At 41.3% G+C, this 17,539-nt stretch overlaps 3 protein-coding genes across 8 annotated transcripts in view; 1 reads left to right on the forward strand and 2 right to left on the reverse strand.

The window, feature by feature from the left end:
* The window catches only part of LOC139548195 (glycerophosphodiester phosphodiesterase domain-containing protein 5-like), a 92,795-nt gene extending 91,259 nt beyond the window's left edge, over positions 1 to 1,536 (forward strand). For all 5 annotated transcript variants that reach the window (XR_011669672.1, XR_011669673.1, XM_071357698.1 and 2 more), the window contains one exon: positions 63 to 1,536. Coding sequence is in view for 3 of the 5 variants with exons in the window: in XM_071357698.1 (XP_071213799.1) it covers positions 63 to 148 (86 nt within the window). In the remaining 2 variants the exon portion in view is untranslated. The remainder of the gene's footprint in view (positions 1 to 62) is intronic.
* Positions 1,528 to 9,244, reverse strand: LOC139548197 (heat shock 70 kDa protein 13-like). Its single transcript, XM_071357701.1, has 5 exons — positions 9,135 to 9,244; positions 8,542 to 8,882; positions 6,358 to 6,571; positions 5,568 to 5,735; positions 1,528 to 4,360 (listed from the first exon to the last, which is right to left on the reverse strand). Exons 1-5 carry the CDS (start codon positions 9,157 to 9,159, stop codon positions 3,771 to 3,773), a joined length of 1,338 nt encoding a protein of 445 aa, XP_071213802.1. The 5' UTR covers positions 9,160 to 9,244; the 3' UTR covers positions 1,528 to 3,770.
* A 525-nt stretch (positions 9,245 to 9,769) lies between these two features.
* LOC139548199 (SAM domain-containing protein SAMSN-1-like) lies at positions 9,770 to 16,744 on the reverse strand. Of its 2 annotated transcripts, none has more exons than XM_071357704.1 (7): positions 16,547 to 16,744; positions 13,587 to 13,796; positions 13,069 to 13,186; positions 12,413 to 12,570; positions 12,094 to 12,306; positions 11,475 to 11,622; positions 9,770 to 10,710 (listed from the first exon to the last, which is right to left on the reverse strand). In XM_071357704.1, the coding sequence occupies exons 1-7, from the start codon at positions 16,601 to 16,603 to the stop codon at positions 10,559 to 10,561; spliced, it is 1,056 nt and encodes a 351-aa protein (XP_071213805.1). In that variant the 5' UTR covers positions 16,604 to 16,744; the 3' UTR covers positions 9,770 to 10,558. The 2 variants fall into 2 exon arrangements, with proteins under 2 accessions (XP_071213805.1, XP_071213806.1); XM_071357705.1 differs by lacking the exon at positions 9,770 to 10,710 and adding an exon at positions 10,819 to 11,010 and having other exon boundaries at positions 16,547 to 16,712.
* Between the last annotated feature and the right edge of the window lie 795 nt (positions 16,745 to 17,539).

The raw sequence follows: 17,539 nt of genomic DNA on the forward strand, positions 1-17,539 counted from the left end.
ACTCAATCAGTGAAATACCCTGTGAACACTGACTGATGTCCCTTCTCTCTTCTGCCTCCCAGAGGTGAGCAATGGTGTGGGCAGTGCTGAGGACCTGTACATGGAGAATGGCTTCGACTACTACAACAACGAAGGCATCTCCCATTGACTCTTACTCACCTAATGTGAATCTACTGAAAGACACCCGACTCTACTAGCATATGGAAACTGAGTAAATTAAGACTTCCAAGTGACTGTCTTGTGATTGGCTTATCTGTTGTTATGCTTACTCTTGTTTTACTCAGTGTATCCAGATAGTTATTGGTTTGTTCCTCCTACTTACTGACTGACTGATTGACAGGCTGCTGTATTGCTGAAGAATCCAAGGCAAGCACCACCCATTGCTTTGTACATTCTGTAAATAGGTTTGTTTTTGCTTGTTATATACAATGTGGGACTAAATGCACTTTTTATTGATGAACTGATTGCTTCGTCAGATCTATGGCCTCTTCTCCTCACCTCTGTGGGCTCGAGTTCCACATCAGGATTTCAGAATTCAGTGGAGGGTCGTACATTGTATTTTTTTTACCAATTTGTTGGCCAGAAAAAGGGCAATTATTTAAAAATATATTGGTCCATTTATATATATATTTTTACTTAAACCTTCCGTGTGCTAGGATTGAATGGGTTCATAGGTCGGATCTGGCCCTCGGCCGTAGTTCTTCCCCACCCCTGCTCTAGATGCTTGGAGGCCCCCCCCCCCCAGTTATCAATGCTTATTTGTTTGTTTCTACACTGTTATTTGGATTTCTTGCAGTCACTTTATAGCACAGCCAATTCTTATTATTTACAGGAATTACTATTTGTGCAGCATGCTCCTTTTTCTTGCCTTTGGGCGCTATTATAATTTCTAGGAACAAAAAGAACATGAACAAGCTGTTTACAGAAGTCCTGCCTTCTCCGACTGAAATAGTTACATGATGTAAGATAATGATTTGAACAGCATATGATAGACAATATTAAGTGACTTGTGGAGCTGTGCTGTCTCGGGCCGGGCTTGTGTTCAGGCAGAACTGATGTTTACTCAGTGTTTTTGTGATGTTTTCGGTTCATTGTGAATGGTGTTTTGATTTAAGGATGTGTACAGTGCATGTATTATGTAGAGATTTCACCCCTACCCTCAGTGTGCAGTCCTACATGGAGTGTGTACATATTACAGATGTTTTAGGTGCTATGGCTGGAAATGTATAATAATAGCAAGTGTTAAAGTTTATGAAAGTAATTGAAATACTTTGCCGACCCAACTTCTCAATGGCATTTGAACTCGTGGTGTTTGAAAAGCAAAGTGCATCAAATCAATTGGTTTCTATAGGGGGACATCAAAGGGTGTCTGTGATGCGATGAAGTGAGGTGTGCTATATTAACTGTGAAAATAAAGCTGGAGGCTGTTGAAGGGATGACGCTGAGTATCGGAATGGATAGACTTGTGTTAATTTACTCCTTTGGTATTTATGTGCCTCAAAGTCAATAATTAAAATGCTTCTGATACCAAAGTGATATCCTTTTATTGTGATTTTTTTGTTGGTGGGGTGCAGAGTATTTTTGTAGCTAAAACATAACTAACAAACCATTTAGGTTGGCGTTACTGTTGACTGAATGAATGTGAATGCTTGATGTACAGTGGCTTCAGAAATTATTCACACCCCTTGCCTTTTTTCACATTTTGTGTCACAGCCTGAATTTAAATTGTCACTGGAATGTTTTTACTTGAGTCATGTATTCAACCCCTTTGTTATGGCAAGCCTAAATAAATTCAGGAGTAAACAGTGCTTAAGTCACATGGACTCAATCCAGGTGTGCAAAACTCACAAATAAAGGTGATTCTAAGAAGTATATTTGAACACCTGTTTTCACAGGATATTGTGTGTAAAAATCTATTTAATCCAGGCTGTAACACAATGTGGAATAATGAATCTTTTCTGAAGGCACTATGTTATATTACTGGCCCGGGCCAGTAATAACACCATTGTGGATCTCTGTTATACTGACATTATTTCCCCTCAGTTATGGAGTGAGGCGGCAGGTAGCTAGATCGAATCCCCGAGCTGACAAGGTAAAAATCTGTCATTCTGCCCCTGAACAAGGCAGTTAACCCACTGTTCCCTGATAGGCTGTCATTGTAAATAAGAATTTGTTCTTAACTGACTTGCCTAGTTAAATAAAAACATTGTAAAGTTATGCGGCAAGATGTTACCACATTGCTGAAGAAACTAGTGATGATGCTAAATGCATTTTGCAAGATTTTAGCACTCAATGTTCTGGGAACATGATCAGAAAAGTCCTTTTTACCTGTACTAGAAAGTCTCATGGAATGAGGATCACGAGATGCATCTGAATGTTGATATTTTCCCTTCAATGGCAATCTCTGTTTGAAATAAAGCTCCACTACAGAAATTAAATAATGGTATTTAGGGAAATTCTGATTATTTTTTGTTGAAAAGCAGCATGTAGTACAGGCAGATATGAGAGGGGTGCTTTGAAGAACATAAGCAAAACGTGCAGTACAGAAACGTGATAAATTCCTATAGCATATTGCTACAGAGAACTGCAATCAGTACATTATCTGAGGCACGTTCAACAAGGAATGCATTCAAAAAGGTAAGGGCATACAGTAGTCTGCTGCATCAGCCCTGACTAGACTGCTATTTTGGAATGTACATTCCATACATGAGATAATTAGAATTGACTAATAGTAGTAAATTATTAACCAACATGTTTGTTCACCAATGCCAGGGGCTCTAACAACCAGCATAAGCCTTGGGTCTTTTTATGACACTTAGAATAAGTACTTCTATATACAGGTAGTTTAGTGGTTAACAGCGTTGGGCCAGTAACCAAAGGGCGCTGGTTTGAATCACCGAGCCGAAAATTGTCAACGTGCCTTTGAGCAAGGTGCTTAATCCTAATTGCTCCTGTAAATCACTCTTATACAGAGTGTCTGCTAAATGACTCAAATATAGAAGTACTAAATGTCAGACCGTGTACTCTGTGATTCTTATAGTTCAATTGCACCAGAATGATGATGGTGGCTAACAAGTTATCATTTTCAAAGTGCAATATTTAGCTTAAGTTGGTATGCCCCTTATTTTGACAATTCATCAGTTATCCAATACAAAGCTGAACATAGGCTACTGCTTGAATGTAAAGCTACTAACAATATGTGCAAACATATTTGGTCCAAAACTCTAATAGAATACTGCCCCAGTCAATAGGACTGGTAGTTCTTCATATCAGGTGACTTAAAAGCACAGATCCTAACAGTGCAGCTCCACACAACCACAGCAGCTCTCTGAAAAGGCACAAGCGTGTTGTCATCCACTGAAAAACAAATTCTCCTAATGTGCTGTACCCCCCCACCCCCACGCAGTACAAACACGCTCGCACACATGCACAGACACACTAGAAATAAATAAATAAATAACTGAAAGTGTCTTGGCTGGTCACAGTTCTGTAGAAATAAAGGTTATTCCCTGAATTGAACACCATTTCAATCTACCAGTTGGTCCAATAAATTGGGCCAGCAGTAAACAAGTGATGGTGTAATTTCAGCTTCTCTGTGAGAATATATTTCAGTATCTATTATTAGAGCTGAAGAAGATCATATTTTAACATCAACTATTGCACACGTGGTGGAGAAGGACAATTAACAGTTAAAATGCAGACCATCCTTTAATATGGCAAGTCTCTGTCTGGTGGCATCCTTATGTCCCTTGCCACCTCTCTAGACTAGATCAATTGAAGTTGGTCTTGCGGAGGTGTCTGTTGGGGATCTCTATAGCGCTGACCTGTAGGGGCCAGGAGCCCCCCATGATGCCAGCCTGGATGGCCACCCCAGTCACCACTGCCAAGTCTGGGTCCACTGAGGTGTTGGGCTCCTTCCCAAAGTATTCACTGATCAGCTTCCTGATCCTAGGGATGCGGGTGGAGCCTCCCACCAGAACTATCTCATCCACCTCCTCCTTCCCCAGGTGGCCCTCGGCCAGCACTGTCTCTACAGGTGCCAGAACCTTCTGAAAGAGGTCGCCGTTCAACTCTTCAAACAGCTCACGGGTGATGACTGCTTGAAAGATGACTGGGATTGGGTCCTTGGCGGGCCCCTGTGGTGGTTCCTTGGGGTTCCCTTGGGGCTCCAGGTGCAGGGGTACCCTGAGGTGGGCACTGAGCTGCAGGGTGAGGTTGAGTTTGGCAATCTCCACGGCCTGGCGGAGGCGGTGGATGTCCTCTTTGAGGGTGGGGGGAACGCCGTACTGCTGGCGGACCCTCTCCATGGTGTACTGGAGCAGCCTCTGGCTGAAGTCCTGCCCCCCCAGCTTGTTGTTACCTAGGAAACAAGGGTCATTCTCTGAGTCCAAGAATACTATTCATCTGTTAGTTGTATTGGGATAAATTCCATTTAAATTCATTATCATGTATGGTTTGAATTAGTTGTGCCAATTGGAAATGGTCCTCCAACTACACTGAACAAAAATATAAATGCAACATGTAAAGTGTTGGTCTCATGTTTCATGAGCTGAAATAAAAAATCCCAGAAATGTTACATATGCACAAAAAGCTTATTTCACTCCAATTTTGTTTACATCCCTGTTAGTGAGCATTTCTCCTTTGCCAAGATAATACATCCACCTTACAGGTGTGGAATATCAAGAAAGTGATTAAAGAGCATGATCATTACACAGGGGCATCTTGTGCTGGGGACAGACCAAAAAGGCCACTAAAATGTGCAGTTTTGGCACAACACAATGCCACAGATCTCTCATGTTTTGAGTGAGCGTGCAATTGGCTTGCTGACTGCAGGAATGTCCACCAGAGCTGTTGCCAGATAATTTAATGTTAATTTCTCTACCATAAGCCGAGACGTCATTTTAGAGAATTTGGCAATACGTCCAAGCGGCCTCACAACTGCAGACCACGTGTAACCACAACAGCCAGCTTCTTAACCTGCGGGATCATCTGAGACCAGACAGCTGATGAAACAGGAGTATTTCTGTCTGTAATAATGTCCTTTTGTGGGGGAAAACTAATTCTGATTGGCTGGGCCTGGCTCCCCAGTGGTTGGGCTTATGCCCTCCCAGGCCCACCCATTGCTGTGCCCCTTGCCAGTCATGTGAAATCCATAGAGTAGGGCCAAAAGAATTGATTACAATTGACTGATTTCCTGATATGAACTGTAATCGTTGAAATTGTTGTGTTTATATTTTTGTTCAGTATACAATATGGCAAATGTTCCACTTGTACTGCCCAATTTAATTCCAGAACATTTGATATTTAGACATTTGTGTCATTTAGCAGACACTCTTATCCAGAGTGACTTACAGGAGCAATTATGGTTAAGTGCCTCGCTCAAGGGCACATAAACCGATTTTTCACCTAGTCGGCTCTGGGATTCGAACCAGCGACCTTTCGGTTACTAGCCCAACGCTCTTAACCGCTCACCTACCTGCCACCCTACCTACCAGAAGAGAAATGAAAGTGACACCAACTAAACCATGCGTAACTACAACATGATAAGGAGTTGATTAGTGTCCTACCTGCCATGGCTCTGGTGAGGAACATGCCCCCTTGTTTATTGAGTAGAGAGACGTCCAGCGTTCCTCCTCCCAGGTCTACCACCAGTACGTTGAACACGTCCACCTTGTGTAACCCATACGCCATCGCTGCAGCCGTGGGCTCGTTGATCACACGCAAGATGTCCAGTCCTGTGAACAGAACAATCATATGTTACAGTTCTTACAGTGGGTAGTGTAGATTTGGTCACATCTTTGGATTAGGTGTCCAATATTCTACTCACGCTTTCTCTGTCTATAGAATAAGTAACACAGTTATGGGCATAGAGCAAACACCTAATTATATCAGGGATTGACATTAAAGTCTAAGGTGCATGCCCATCAGAATTGTTTTATTAGCTTTTTACATGCAGAAGCGTTATACATTGCCTGCCTTTCACCTACACATAGGAGAGGAATCAAAGATCAGTAAAAAACAAATAGAGCGAGCTCAGCTCACCTAAAACTATCTGTCTTTCACTTACACAATGTGGAGGAACCAGAAAGATCCGTTTTAAGACAGGAATTATTTGCAGTTTGGTTGTTTTCACTTAGACAACAACAAAAAACACCTCAGAGCAGGCTCAATTTGCGTGACTGCTCAGTTTACATGCCCCAGGCAATAGGGCAACCCTTAATGTCAATCCCTGTATGATAAACTGTTTCTTAATGAGAATACAATAAAAACCTAAACAGTGTAAGAAATTCCTGTAGCAGTGTTTACACATCATATATTGTATGACTGTTGATACAGTTTTGCCAGACAGAGACTGACCGGCCAGGTTGGCAGCCCTGATGGTGTAGTTCCTCTGTCTCTCATCAAACTCAGCAGGGACAGAGATAACAGCCCTCTTGATGGGGACACCCAGGTGACGCTCCGCCATCTTCCTCATCTTCAGCAGCAGCCGAGAACCAATGAACTCGGGAGTAACTGTGAACGTCTGGTTGGTGGAGACCAAGAACTCTGCACTGCCATTGTTATTTATCACCTGAAAGAAAGGTATGTTATTACAAATGAAAGACAGCAGTCATTGATATAGCATATTTATACACCTGCAATCACACAGCTTATGCAGCCAAATGCTAATGCTGTATTCAATCATTTTCACTGTGGTGTACTGACTGTCAAAGTAACTAAAGGAGTATGTACTGTACAGTTGAAGTCGGAAGTTTACATACACTTAGGTTGGAGTCATTAAAACTCGTTTCACAACCACTCCACACATTTCTTGTTAACAAACTATAGTTTTGGTAGGTCGGTTAGGACATCTACTTTGTACATGACACAAGTCATTTTTCCAACAATTGTTTACAGACAGATTATTTCACTGTATCACAATTCCAGTGGGTCAGAAGTTGACATACACTAAGTTGACTGTGCCTTTAAACAGCTTGGAAAATTCCAGAAAATGATATCATGGCTTTAGAAGCTACTGATAGGCTAATTGACATAATTTGAGTCAATTGGAGGTGTACCTGTGGATGTATTTCAAGGCCTACCTTCAAACTCAGTGCCTCTTTGCTTGACATCATGGGAAAATCAAAAGAAATCAGCCAAGACCTCAGAAAATAAATTGTAGACCTCCACAAGTCTGATTCATCCTTGGGAGCAATTTCCAAATGCCTGAAGGTACCACATTCATCTGTACAAACAATAGTACGCACGCATGAACACCATGGGACCACGCAGCCATCATACCGCTCAGGAAGGAGATGCATTCTGTCTCCTAGAGATGAACGTACTTTAGTGCGAAAAGTGCAAATCAATCCCAGAACAACAGCAAAGGACCTTGTGAAGATGCTGGAGGAAACAGGTACAAAAGTATCTATATCCACAGTAAAACGGGTCCTATATCGACATAACCTGAAAGGCCGCTCAGCAAAGAAGCTGGTCCCGTGTGGCTCAGTTGGTAGAGCATGGCGCTTGCAACGCCAGGGTTGTGGGTTCATTCCCCACGGGGGACCAGGATGAATATGTATGAACTTTCCAATTTGTAAGTCGCTCTGGATAAGAGCGTCAGCTAAATGACTTAAATGTAAATGTAAATGTAAGAAGCCACTGCTCCAAAACCGCCATAAAAAAGCCAGACTACGGTTTGCAACTGCACATGGGGACAAAGATCGTACTTTTTGGAGAAATGTCCTCTGGTCTGATCAAACAAAAATAGAACTGTTTGGCCATAATGACCATTGTTATGTTTAGAGGAAAAAGGGGGAAGCTTGCAAGCCGAAGAACACTGTCCCAACCGTGAAGCACGGGGGTGGCAGCATCATGCTGTGGGGGTGCTTTGCTGCAGGAGGGACTGGTGCACGTCACAAAAAAGATGGCAACATGAGGAAGGAAAATGATTTGGATATATTGAAGCAACATCTCAAGACATCAGTCAGGAAGTTAAAGCTTGGTCGCAAATGGGTCTTCCAAATGGACAATGACCCCAAGCATATTTCCAAAGTTGTGGCAAAATGGCTTAAGGACAACAAAGTCAAGGTATTGGAGTGGCCATCACAAAGCCCTGACCTCAATCCTATAGAAAATGTGTAGGCAGAACTGAAAAAGCGTGTGCAAGCAAGGAGACCTACAAACCTGACTCAGTTACACCAGGTCTGTCAGGAGAAATGGTCCAAAATTCACCCAACTTATTGTGGGAAGCTTGTGGAAGGCTACCCGAAACGTTTGACCCAAGTTAAACAATTTAAAGATAATGCTACCAAATCCTAATTGAGTGTATGTAAACTTCTGACCCACTGGGAATGTGATGAAAGAAATAAAAGCTGAAATAAATAATTATCTCTACTATTATTCTGACATTTCTCATTTTTTAAATAAAGTGGTGATCCTAACTGACCTAAGACAGGGAATTTTTACTAGGATTAAATGTCAGGAATTGTGAAAAACTGAGTTTAAATGTATTTGGCTAAGGTGTATGTAAACTTCCGACTTCGACGGTATGTACTGTACCTTGAATGGATAGCGAGCACTTTCCTGTTCAATGAGCTCTTGTTCGAATATCTTTCCAATAAACCGCTTGGCATCATAGATGGTGTTTTGAGGATTGTTGTCGGCCAGATCCTGACCCTCGTAACCGGCGAGAACTTCGGTAGGGGTGAACGACACCGCACTAGGGATGCTCTTCCGCCCCTGCTCATCCCCTATCACCTCCACATCCCCGGTACCCGGGTGGAATACTCCCACGGAGCAGAAAGTGGTCCCCAGATCTAGGCCGATTACTTTTGGTTTCGGTGGAGGCAGATAATGTTGGCCCAGATAGCCAGCTAGAAAAAGAGCCAGAATGACCGATCCTGCGACATGGAAGATATAGAAAATACGTGGGTTTGGGTATGGATGTTGTTTGCGTAGCTAGCTCGTAATTAGCCTAATTATTTACATATTCACTCAGCGTTGACAGTTTGACACATTTTCAGCTAATTGACTACTAATAATGATTTAGGTAGCAACTAACCAGCTACCGGTAACTTGTCAGCCCACTTGCTAGCTAGCTAAACAGCTGGTTACACAACAACAAGCACACGTTACGGTTAAATCTTACTTACCGATCATAGACATTTCCCCAGCCATTGTCAAGGACTGATCACCCCCGAACTGAGACGTAGTGAAACGTAATCTAGGCTAATATGTTGTCACCGCTTGACGGTCGTCACTAGTTACCACAGCCACTAAGTCATAAACCCCGCCTATTTGTAACATGTATCTTCTTAAAATGTGATTTTAAACCTAACCCTTAACCACACCGCTAACCTTATGACTAACCATATCCTTAAATTAAGACCAAAAATACATTTTATGTTATCATTAAGTTTTACGATATATGATTGTGTGACTGTGGTAACTAGTAGAAACCTCTCTTGACGGATTCTCCATTCAGCATAATATGGACAATCCACAGAACTACACGTCACCATTATAATATGGTAAAATGTTTCTGGGTAACGTAGTTCAATCCATTCGTTATCGCTTATACATACACCGGATGAGAAAGCAAAGTAACAACCTTTCCCATGAACACTAGTCATATATGACGTATGAAATATGTGTTCAGTGTTCTTGCAACATTTAGCAAGATTGTACAACCGCAACGCCTTGCTCTCTTCACATTTTGCTTGAAATTATATTATAAATTATACATTCAGTACAAATTAACGGATTATTGAGACTAATGACAGATGACTCTTGATGCATAAATACTTTATTAATGTGTGACATATTGCACTAACAGTATATTGAGTTCTATAACTCTGTACATTTTGTTAAACCAGGATTGTTAAAAAATATATGTACAAACTCCTGCCCACGCACTCACCACACACATTTGTTTTACTATCCTTGTTGGGACCAAACAATTCATTCCCATTAAAAAATCCTATTTTTCCTAACCCCTAACCTTAACCTAACCTTAACCCCAAACATCTAACCCTAATCCCCTAAACCTAAAATAGCCTCCTTCTGGTCCCCACAATGATAGTAAAAACCAAACACACGTCATAGTTTCCAGCACAATACACAAAAAAACAAGATATCATTTGTCATAAATATTTTGTCAGGTGTGTCAAACTCATTCCATGGAGGGGCTAGTGACTGCAAGGTTGAGTTTTTTTTCCTTTCAATTAAGCCCTAGACAACCAGGTGAGTGGAGTTCCTTACTAATTAGTAACCTTAATTCATCATTACAAGTGCAAGGGAGGAGCGAGAACCCGCAGCTCTCCGTGGAATGAGTTTGATCCCTGTGCTTTATGTGAATTAATAGGTTAAAGAAAAAGGTTCATAAATGGAGGCTTATGAGGAACAACTTCATTGGTTTTAAGAAAAATTGCCTACATTTAACATTTAATTAATGAAATCCCACCTTGTTAAACCAAATACAGATGAGACAAACTTGGTGAGCCATCGTAATTTACATGTCAAAACATAATAGTTAATAAACTCTATACTGGTATGTTAATTAGGATAGTGCAGCCTATCAGCGTGTGACTGGTTGGCTCTCTGTGTCCTCTTTGCTGTTTTCAGAGCACTCTGATGGAATAAAGCAGCCTGAGTCTCTGGGACAGTCACTCTTCTCCTCCTTCAGGCTGTGTGATGAAGAGGGCTCCTCACTCTCCCTCACATCATCGCCTGCGAACCCAAGAACAAAACAGTCTGGTTGGTTGGATCCTCAGACACCTGCGGGTTGCAGGGTTGGCTGCCCCGATCCAAGTCAATTAAAATTAATTAGGGTTGCAATTCTCACACCATCTAAATGGAATTAAGCTTGATTTAATGACTACATTCCTCCCTGGCTGATAACCTCTGCCATGGTAATCCAACAGCCAGTCACGATATCTGGTTCAGCCAGGGTGGCAGTGCCATTGTTTGGTCAGGAACTAGCCCACAGTCACGATATCTGATTTAGCCAGGGTGGCAGTGCCATCTGTTCTGTCCGAAATTAGCCCAAACACACATTTATGACCTTCATTTAGACCAACATAAATGGTGTTATGTGAGAACACAAACATTAATACGCCTTATGCTAATTGAACACATCCTGTTTTGTAAGCAGCTGACAGAAACTGGCTAGTATTGTTCATTTCTTAATCTGGATTGGAGACCTATCTTTCTGTTTCATTTGTGTTTCAGAGCCTTACAGTGTTTTTATAGAGGATTAGAATAGAGGAAGACATTGTGCTCTCTCTGACAGGTGTCAACTCTGCCGGATGGGCACGTCTTAAATGATAGCAGTTATAAGCATCTGCCAATCATAACACACAAAGATCAAGATGTTCCTTTCTGAGCGTAGTGCTGCGTTGCACAAAATGTCTGTGGTACAATTGGCCATTTCCTTTGCCCCAGTAGAAATCCAGTAGGGTTAAGCTACAGTTGAAATTGGTTTTGCTACTCACTCTCTGTATATCTGCAGTCTGCAGCAGCCAGCAGCCTGCCTCTGTGTTCTGGATTCATTACGTTCAGCTCTATAAGGTGTTTCTCCTGCAGGTGCCTCAGGTCCTCTACTGTCTGGTAGCCATTCAGAAGCAGTGCAGATGCATACTCCTGGAATAAACAAGACATAGTTCCATTGTCAATGTCATCTCATCTACCTTTCATAATCGTATACTAATTTGTTCACCTTTGAGTGCTTTAGGTTATGTTTATGCATATTATAATAAAAACATTTTTTGGGGGGGGTAAATGAGACAACACCGTTCTCAATACTGTGTGTCTGGTAGTGTTGAGGGACACTTGACATTGTTTTCTCAGTGTACGTTTCATTGGTTACTGGAAAGAGGATAGAAAAAAATGTGGCTGTATTTGGCAGTCATTTTAACAGGCCATGGGCTAGATCCAGCTTTTGTCAAATTAACGTTCAAAGACAACATTTAGCTAACCCTAACCCTTTTCCTAACCTTAACCTAATTATCCTAACCGGCTAGGTTAATTTTCCAAACATGCTATGAAAAGTCAAATCTGAAGTTAATTTGACAAAAGCTAGATCCCTTCTAGCCATGACCTCTGAGCCCTCACCTCTAGATGAAGACGCTCCAGTAGTTCCAGTAGTGTCTTTGGTCGTGGTCTCTTGCTCATCCTCTGAGGCCTGATCTTTGGCGCCTCCTCCTCTCTCTCTTTCTCCATGAGCATGTCAACGTAGATGAACTTGAAGTTGCCCACTTTGTAGTTCAGCATCCCTGTCCATATGCCCATGGGAGGTTTACTGATGATGCTGATAATGTCTCCAACCTGGCAAGAGACATCAAGAGATTTCATGAATCATGAAACAGCTTTTAACAACATCTTTCATGACATTTCACATTACCCCAATCTAAAGGCATTATCTTCTGTCTACCTTGAGTTTGAGGGAGTCAGTGTCATATGGGCTGGGAACAAAGTCTGTGTGGACCCGTGCTCTACCACAGAAGTGTCCGTTGTAGGAGCCATTCTCTTCTAGTCTCAGACTGTCTCTGGTACTGGAGCCATTTGAGAGGCAGGCCACACTACCTGAGCCTACAGGGGACAAGACAAGACAGACAAGACAGTATGATTACATTGCACAGATTTACCACTGGACTATGAGCGTGCGTGTTAAAAAAAAAAGTAACCTTTATTTAACTAGGCAAGTCAGGTAACACCAAATTCTTATGTACAATGGTGGCCTACCGGGGAACAGTGGGTTAACTGCCTTGTTCAGGGGCAGAACGACAGATTTTTACCTTGCCAGCTTGGGGATTTGATCCAGCAACCTTTCAGTTACTGGCCCAACACTCTAACCACTAGGCTACCTGCCGCCCCTATCCTTGTGTATCCTTGTGTTGGAGGGAAGGTTACAAGCCTATGATAATATTGTAATATAATAGTAATGATATGGTAATACAATGGTAAAATAAAACGCATGAAAACACATCACATTTGCTTATTCTTCATTTACAAACGTGTATCTTCATTTACAGACTTGTATTAGGGGTGACATGACTTTGTGTTGACATCCCTGTGGAGAGGACTTACTGGAGGAGCTCTGTCCGCTGTACAGGCTCTCCAGAGAGTTGTTGGTCTTTTCAGAGTCTTTCTCTAAAGGAGGACCACACTCTGTTTCCTCTTCTAGGTCTCTGTCAGTTTCTTCACCCTACATGTGGAAATACAAGATGGACAAGCCACTTTGTGAGTCAGCCAAACTGATGTTGATTCCTTACTATATACTATACATAACTGTGCCATTTATATAACGAAGTGCCATTGAGTTAACAATTCAACATAGACACTTGCAAATACTGACCAGGTTGATGGATACTATTTTGTCACTTAGACCTAATTTCAACACAAATTGAGTCTTGCTTGGCCAGACTTATTTTACAAGAGTATTCTTATGACATAGGTAGACATCACAATGTTGCATTTGAGGATGTGGGTTATAGCCAGTCAGAGAGGAAAGATACAATATTTTAAGAGCCTCTAGATGCTTTGATACACTACGCAGAATACTAAGTTCTGTATAGGAGGAAGAGGCAGTCTGTAGTGTGACTCACAGCTTCCTCAGAGAAGATTTTGGAGTGCTTCTTGCCCATCTTCCTGCGCATGGTCAGAGAGATGGCCTTCATCTTCTTCCCCAGGCTGCCTTGTTTGGTCTGATCAGAACTCTCACATCCAGACTCCTCTGCCACTGTTGTTCCATTTTCCTCTAGTCTGGCTGGTGAGGGTTGTCTGATGCCCTCAAATCGCCCAAAACTAGTGGAGCGCTGCATGGAGAGATTACAGATGACAGATTGAATGTGCGTTTACTACAGTGGCAGCAGGAGTCAGGACCCAATCTGGAACATTATGCAATGCATGTTGCACCCTCATCCCACCCAATCACTATGTGTTTATGATTTCCTTTTATATGTTTCATATTATTCTAATGAAGGACCACTTCCGTGGTAATGAATTATGTTCTCCTACTCCCTTGATTTACAGGAATACTGTGCTATTGTCTTGAGCAATGTGTCTTGAGCCTAGAAGTCTGGCACATGAGGCTACTTGAACTCAATCTCATTTGCTTGCACGTCCTGACCATAGAAAGCCTTTGTTTTCTATGGTAGAGTAGGTCAGGGCGTGACTAGGGGGGTTAGTCTAGTTTATATTTTTTTGTATGTGGGGTTCTAGGTTGTTTTTTCTATGTTGTGGTTTTGGTATGATTCCCAATTAGAGGCAGCTGGTTATCGTTGTCTCTAATTGGGGATCATACTTAAGTAGCATTTTTTCCACCTGTGGGTTATGGGATATTGTCTGTTAGCACTGCATTGTCGTCACCTTTCGTTTATTCTTTATTTGTTTTGTCTTTGCTAAAGTTTCACACTATTCTTTAATAAAAATGTGGAACTCTACATACGCTGCGCCTTGGTCCGACCATCATTCAAGAGTTCGTGACATTTGCACTATGAATGTATCTCTATCATGATGAGCTTGTGATGTACAGTTCATAGATTTTTCAAAATTTTCATGAACCTAAAAGTAATTCTAATCTGTCCAAATTCCAGTATTTCCACATCAGAGCACCAAAATAATTATATAAATGAATAATCCCAGTAAATCCCTATTAAAATATCAGAACCACACACTCTGCAGCAATCTAGGGAACCTTGTAATCTGACGGACCCTCCCCCTTTTTACAACTTTGACCATATACAGTTGAATTCGGAAGTTTACACACACCTTAGCCAAATACCTTTAAACAAGATTTTTCACAATTCCTGATATTTAATCCCAATAAAAATAGTTTTACATCAGTTAGGATCACCACTTTATTTTAAGAATGTGAAATGTCAGAATAATAGTAGAGAGAATGATTTATTTCAGCTTTTATTTATTTTGTCACATTCCCAGTGGGTCAGACGTTTACGTACACTCAATTAATATTTAAATTGTTTAACTTGGGTCAAACGTTTCAGGTAGCCTTCCACAAGCTTCCCATAATAAGTTGGGTGATTTTTGGCCCATTCCTCCTGACAGACCTGGTGTAACTGAGTCAGGTTTGTAGGCCTCCTTGCTCGCACAAGCTTTTTCAGTTCTGCCCACAAATTTTCTATGGGATTGAGGTCAGGGCTTTGTGATGGCCACTCCAATACCTTGACTTTGTTGTCCTTAAGCCATTTTGCCAAAACTTTGGAAATATGCTTGGGGTCATTGTCCATTTGGAAGACCCATTTGCGACCAAGCTTTCTGACTGATGTCTTGAGATGTTGCTTCAATATATCCACAATTTTCCATCCTCATGATGCCATCTTTTTTGTGACGTGCACCAGTCCCTCTTGCAGCAAAGCACCCCCACAGCATGATGCTGCCACCGCCGTGCTTCACGGTTGGGACAGTGTTCTTCGGCTTGCAAGCCTCCCCCTTTTTCCTCCAAACATAACGATGGTCATTATGGCCAAACAGTTTGATTTTTGTTTCATCAGACCAGAGGACATTTCTCCAAAAAGTACGATCTTTGTCTCCATGTGCAGTTGCAAACCGTAGTCTGGCTTTTTTATGGCGGTTTTGGAGCAGTGGCTTCTTCTTTGCTGAGCGGCCTTTCAGGTTATGTCGATATAGGACCCGTTTTACTATGGATATAGATACTTTTGTACCTGTTTCCTCCAGCATCTTCACAAGGTCATTTGCTGTTGTTCTGGGATTGATTTGCACTTTTCGCACCAAAGTACGTTCATCTCTAGGAGACAGAATGCGTCTCCTTCCTGAGCGGTATGATGGCTGCGTGGTCCCATGGTGTTTATACTTGCGTACTCTTGTTTGTACAGATGAACGTGGTACCTTCAGGCGTTTGGAAATTTCTCCCAAGGATCAACCAGACATGTGGAGGTCTACAATTTATTTTCTGAGGTCTGGGCTGATTTCTTTCGATTTTCCCATGATGTCAAGCAAAGAGGCACTGATTTTGAAGGTAGGCCTTGAAATACATCCACAGGTACACCTCCAATTGACTCAAATTATGTCAATTAGCCTATCAGAAGCTTCTAAAGCCATGACATCATTTTCTGGAATTTTACAAGCTGTTTAAAGGCACAGTCAATTTAGTGTATGTCAACTTCTGACGCACTGGAATTGTGATACAGTGAATTATAAGTGAAATACTCTGTCTGTAAACAATTGTTGGAAAAATTACTTGTGTCATGCACAAAGTAGATGTCCTAACCGACCTACCAAAATTATAGTTTGTTTAACAAGAAATTTGTGGAGTGGTTGAAAAACGAGTTTTAATGACTCCAACATAAGTGTATGTAAACTTCTGACTTCAACTTTATCTGCTGCACTTCCACACAGATGACCAATGTCTTCTTTCTACTGACCATCAGTCAAAGACATTGCTTCTTCTTTTAATTAGAATCACATTTTAGTGCTAACTATTGTAGGTAGTTTGCACTAAACAGTTAGTTATCCATTCTACACAGTTAGTTATCAATTCAATGTATTTGGACGCGCTACATAGAAATCATTTGTTTTCACCTACCTTTGGTTTACTGAGCTTTGGTTTGTCTGAAACATTTGAGGCTGCCCTCTGTAGCATTTTGGGTTGATGTTGGTTGGTTTTAGAGTTCAGTCTAATGAAATCTTAATGAAGCATATCTGTACTCTGACCAACTCTGATGGTAGCTAAGTGTTAACTGCACTAAACTAACCCAGACCGAATGCTTGACTTCCTCAAAAGAACAGGATGTGACATGTGAGGCAATCAACATTCTGTCTATTACCACGGAATCGGTTTCAGAAGGGGAAAAAAACACATGCTGCTAGATTAACATTTTGTGGTCTCCCTCTGAAAACATTTTCACTTCTAGTAACACTGTGATGATGGTGATATAATTTTGGAACCTAGTTAACATTTGTGTTTGGGCTACATTTGTTGCATAACTTACACCTGGCGTAGGCTATATATTTTGTTGTGTTACAGCCTGAATTCAAAATGGAATAAAAAATAAAATAATCTCATCCATCTACATGAAATACCCCATAATGACAAAGTCAACATTTTGGGAGGGATATCTTTGCTAATTTATTGGAAATGAAATACATAAATATCTAATTTTTAAAAGTATTCACACCCCTGAGTCAAAACATGTTAGAATCACCTTTGGCAGTGATTACAGCTGTGATTCTTTCTAGGTAAATCTCTAAGAGCTTTGCAGACATGGATTGTACAATATTTGGAAATTAGTATTATTTAAATCCTTCAAGCTCTGTCAAGTTGGTTGTTGATCAATGCTAGACAGCCTTGACATAACTTTCAATGTCATTTTGGTAAGCAACTCGTGTATATTTGGCCTTGTGTATTAGGTTATTGTCCTGCTGAAATGTGAATTTGTCTCCTAGTGTCTGGTGGAAAGCAGACTAAACCAGGGATTCCTCTAGGATTTTGCCTGTGCTTAGCTCTATTCCGTTTCTTTTTATCTTAAAAAACTCCCTAGTTTTGGCCGATTACAAGCATACCCATAACATGATTCAG

This window comes from Salvelinus alpinus, chromosome 21 (genome assembly GCF_045679555.1).
Source record: "Salvelinus alpinus chromosome 21, SLU_Salpinus.1, whole genome shotgun sequence".
Classification (NCBI taxonomy): domain Eukaryota; kingdom Metazoa; phylum Chordata; class Actinopteri; order Salmoniformes; family Salmonidae; genus Salvelinus; species Salvelinus alpinus.

Coding starts and splice junctions, on each gene's coding strand:
- LOC139548199 (XM_071357704.1), bottom strand. CDS start 16,603: ATGCTACAGAGGGCAGCCTCAAATGTTTCAGACAAACCAAAGCTCAGT. Junction 12,571..13,068: donor CAGCGGACAGAGCTCCTCCA/GTAAGTCCTCTC, acceptor TGTCCCCTGTAG/GCTCAGGTAGTGTGGCCTGC. Junction 10,711..11,474: donor AGACTGCAGATATACAGAGA/GTGAGTAGCAAA, acceptor TTGGGTTCGCAG/GCGATGATGTGAGGGAGAGT.
- LOC139548197 (XM_071357701.1), bottom strand. CDS start 9,159: ATGGCTGGGGAAATGTCTATGATCG. Junction 8,883..9,134: donor TGGGGAAATGTCTATGATCG/GTAAGTAAGATT, acceptor TCCATGTCGCAG/GATCGGTCATTCTGGCTCTT. Junction 4,361..5,567: donor CCTCACCAGAGCCATGGCAG/GTAGGACACTAA, acceptor CTTGTTTCCTAG/GTAACAACAAGCTGGGGGGG.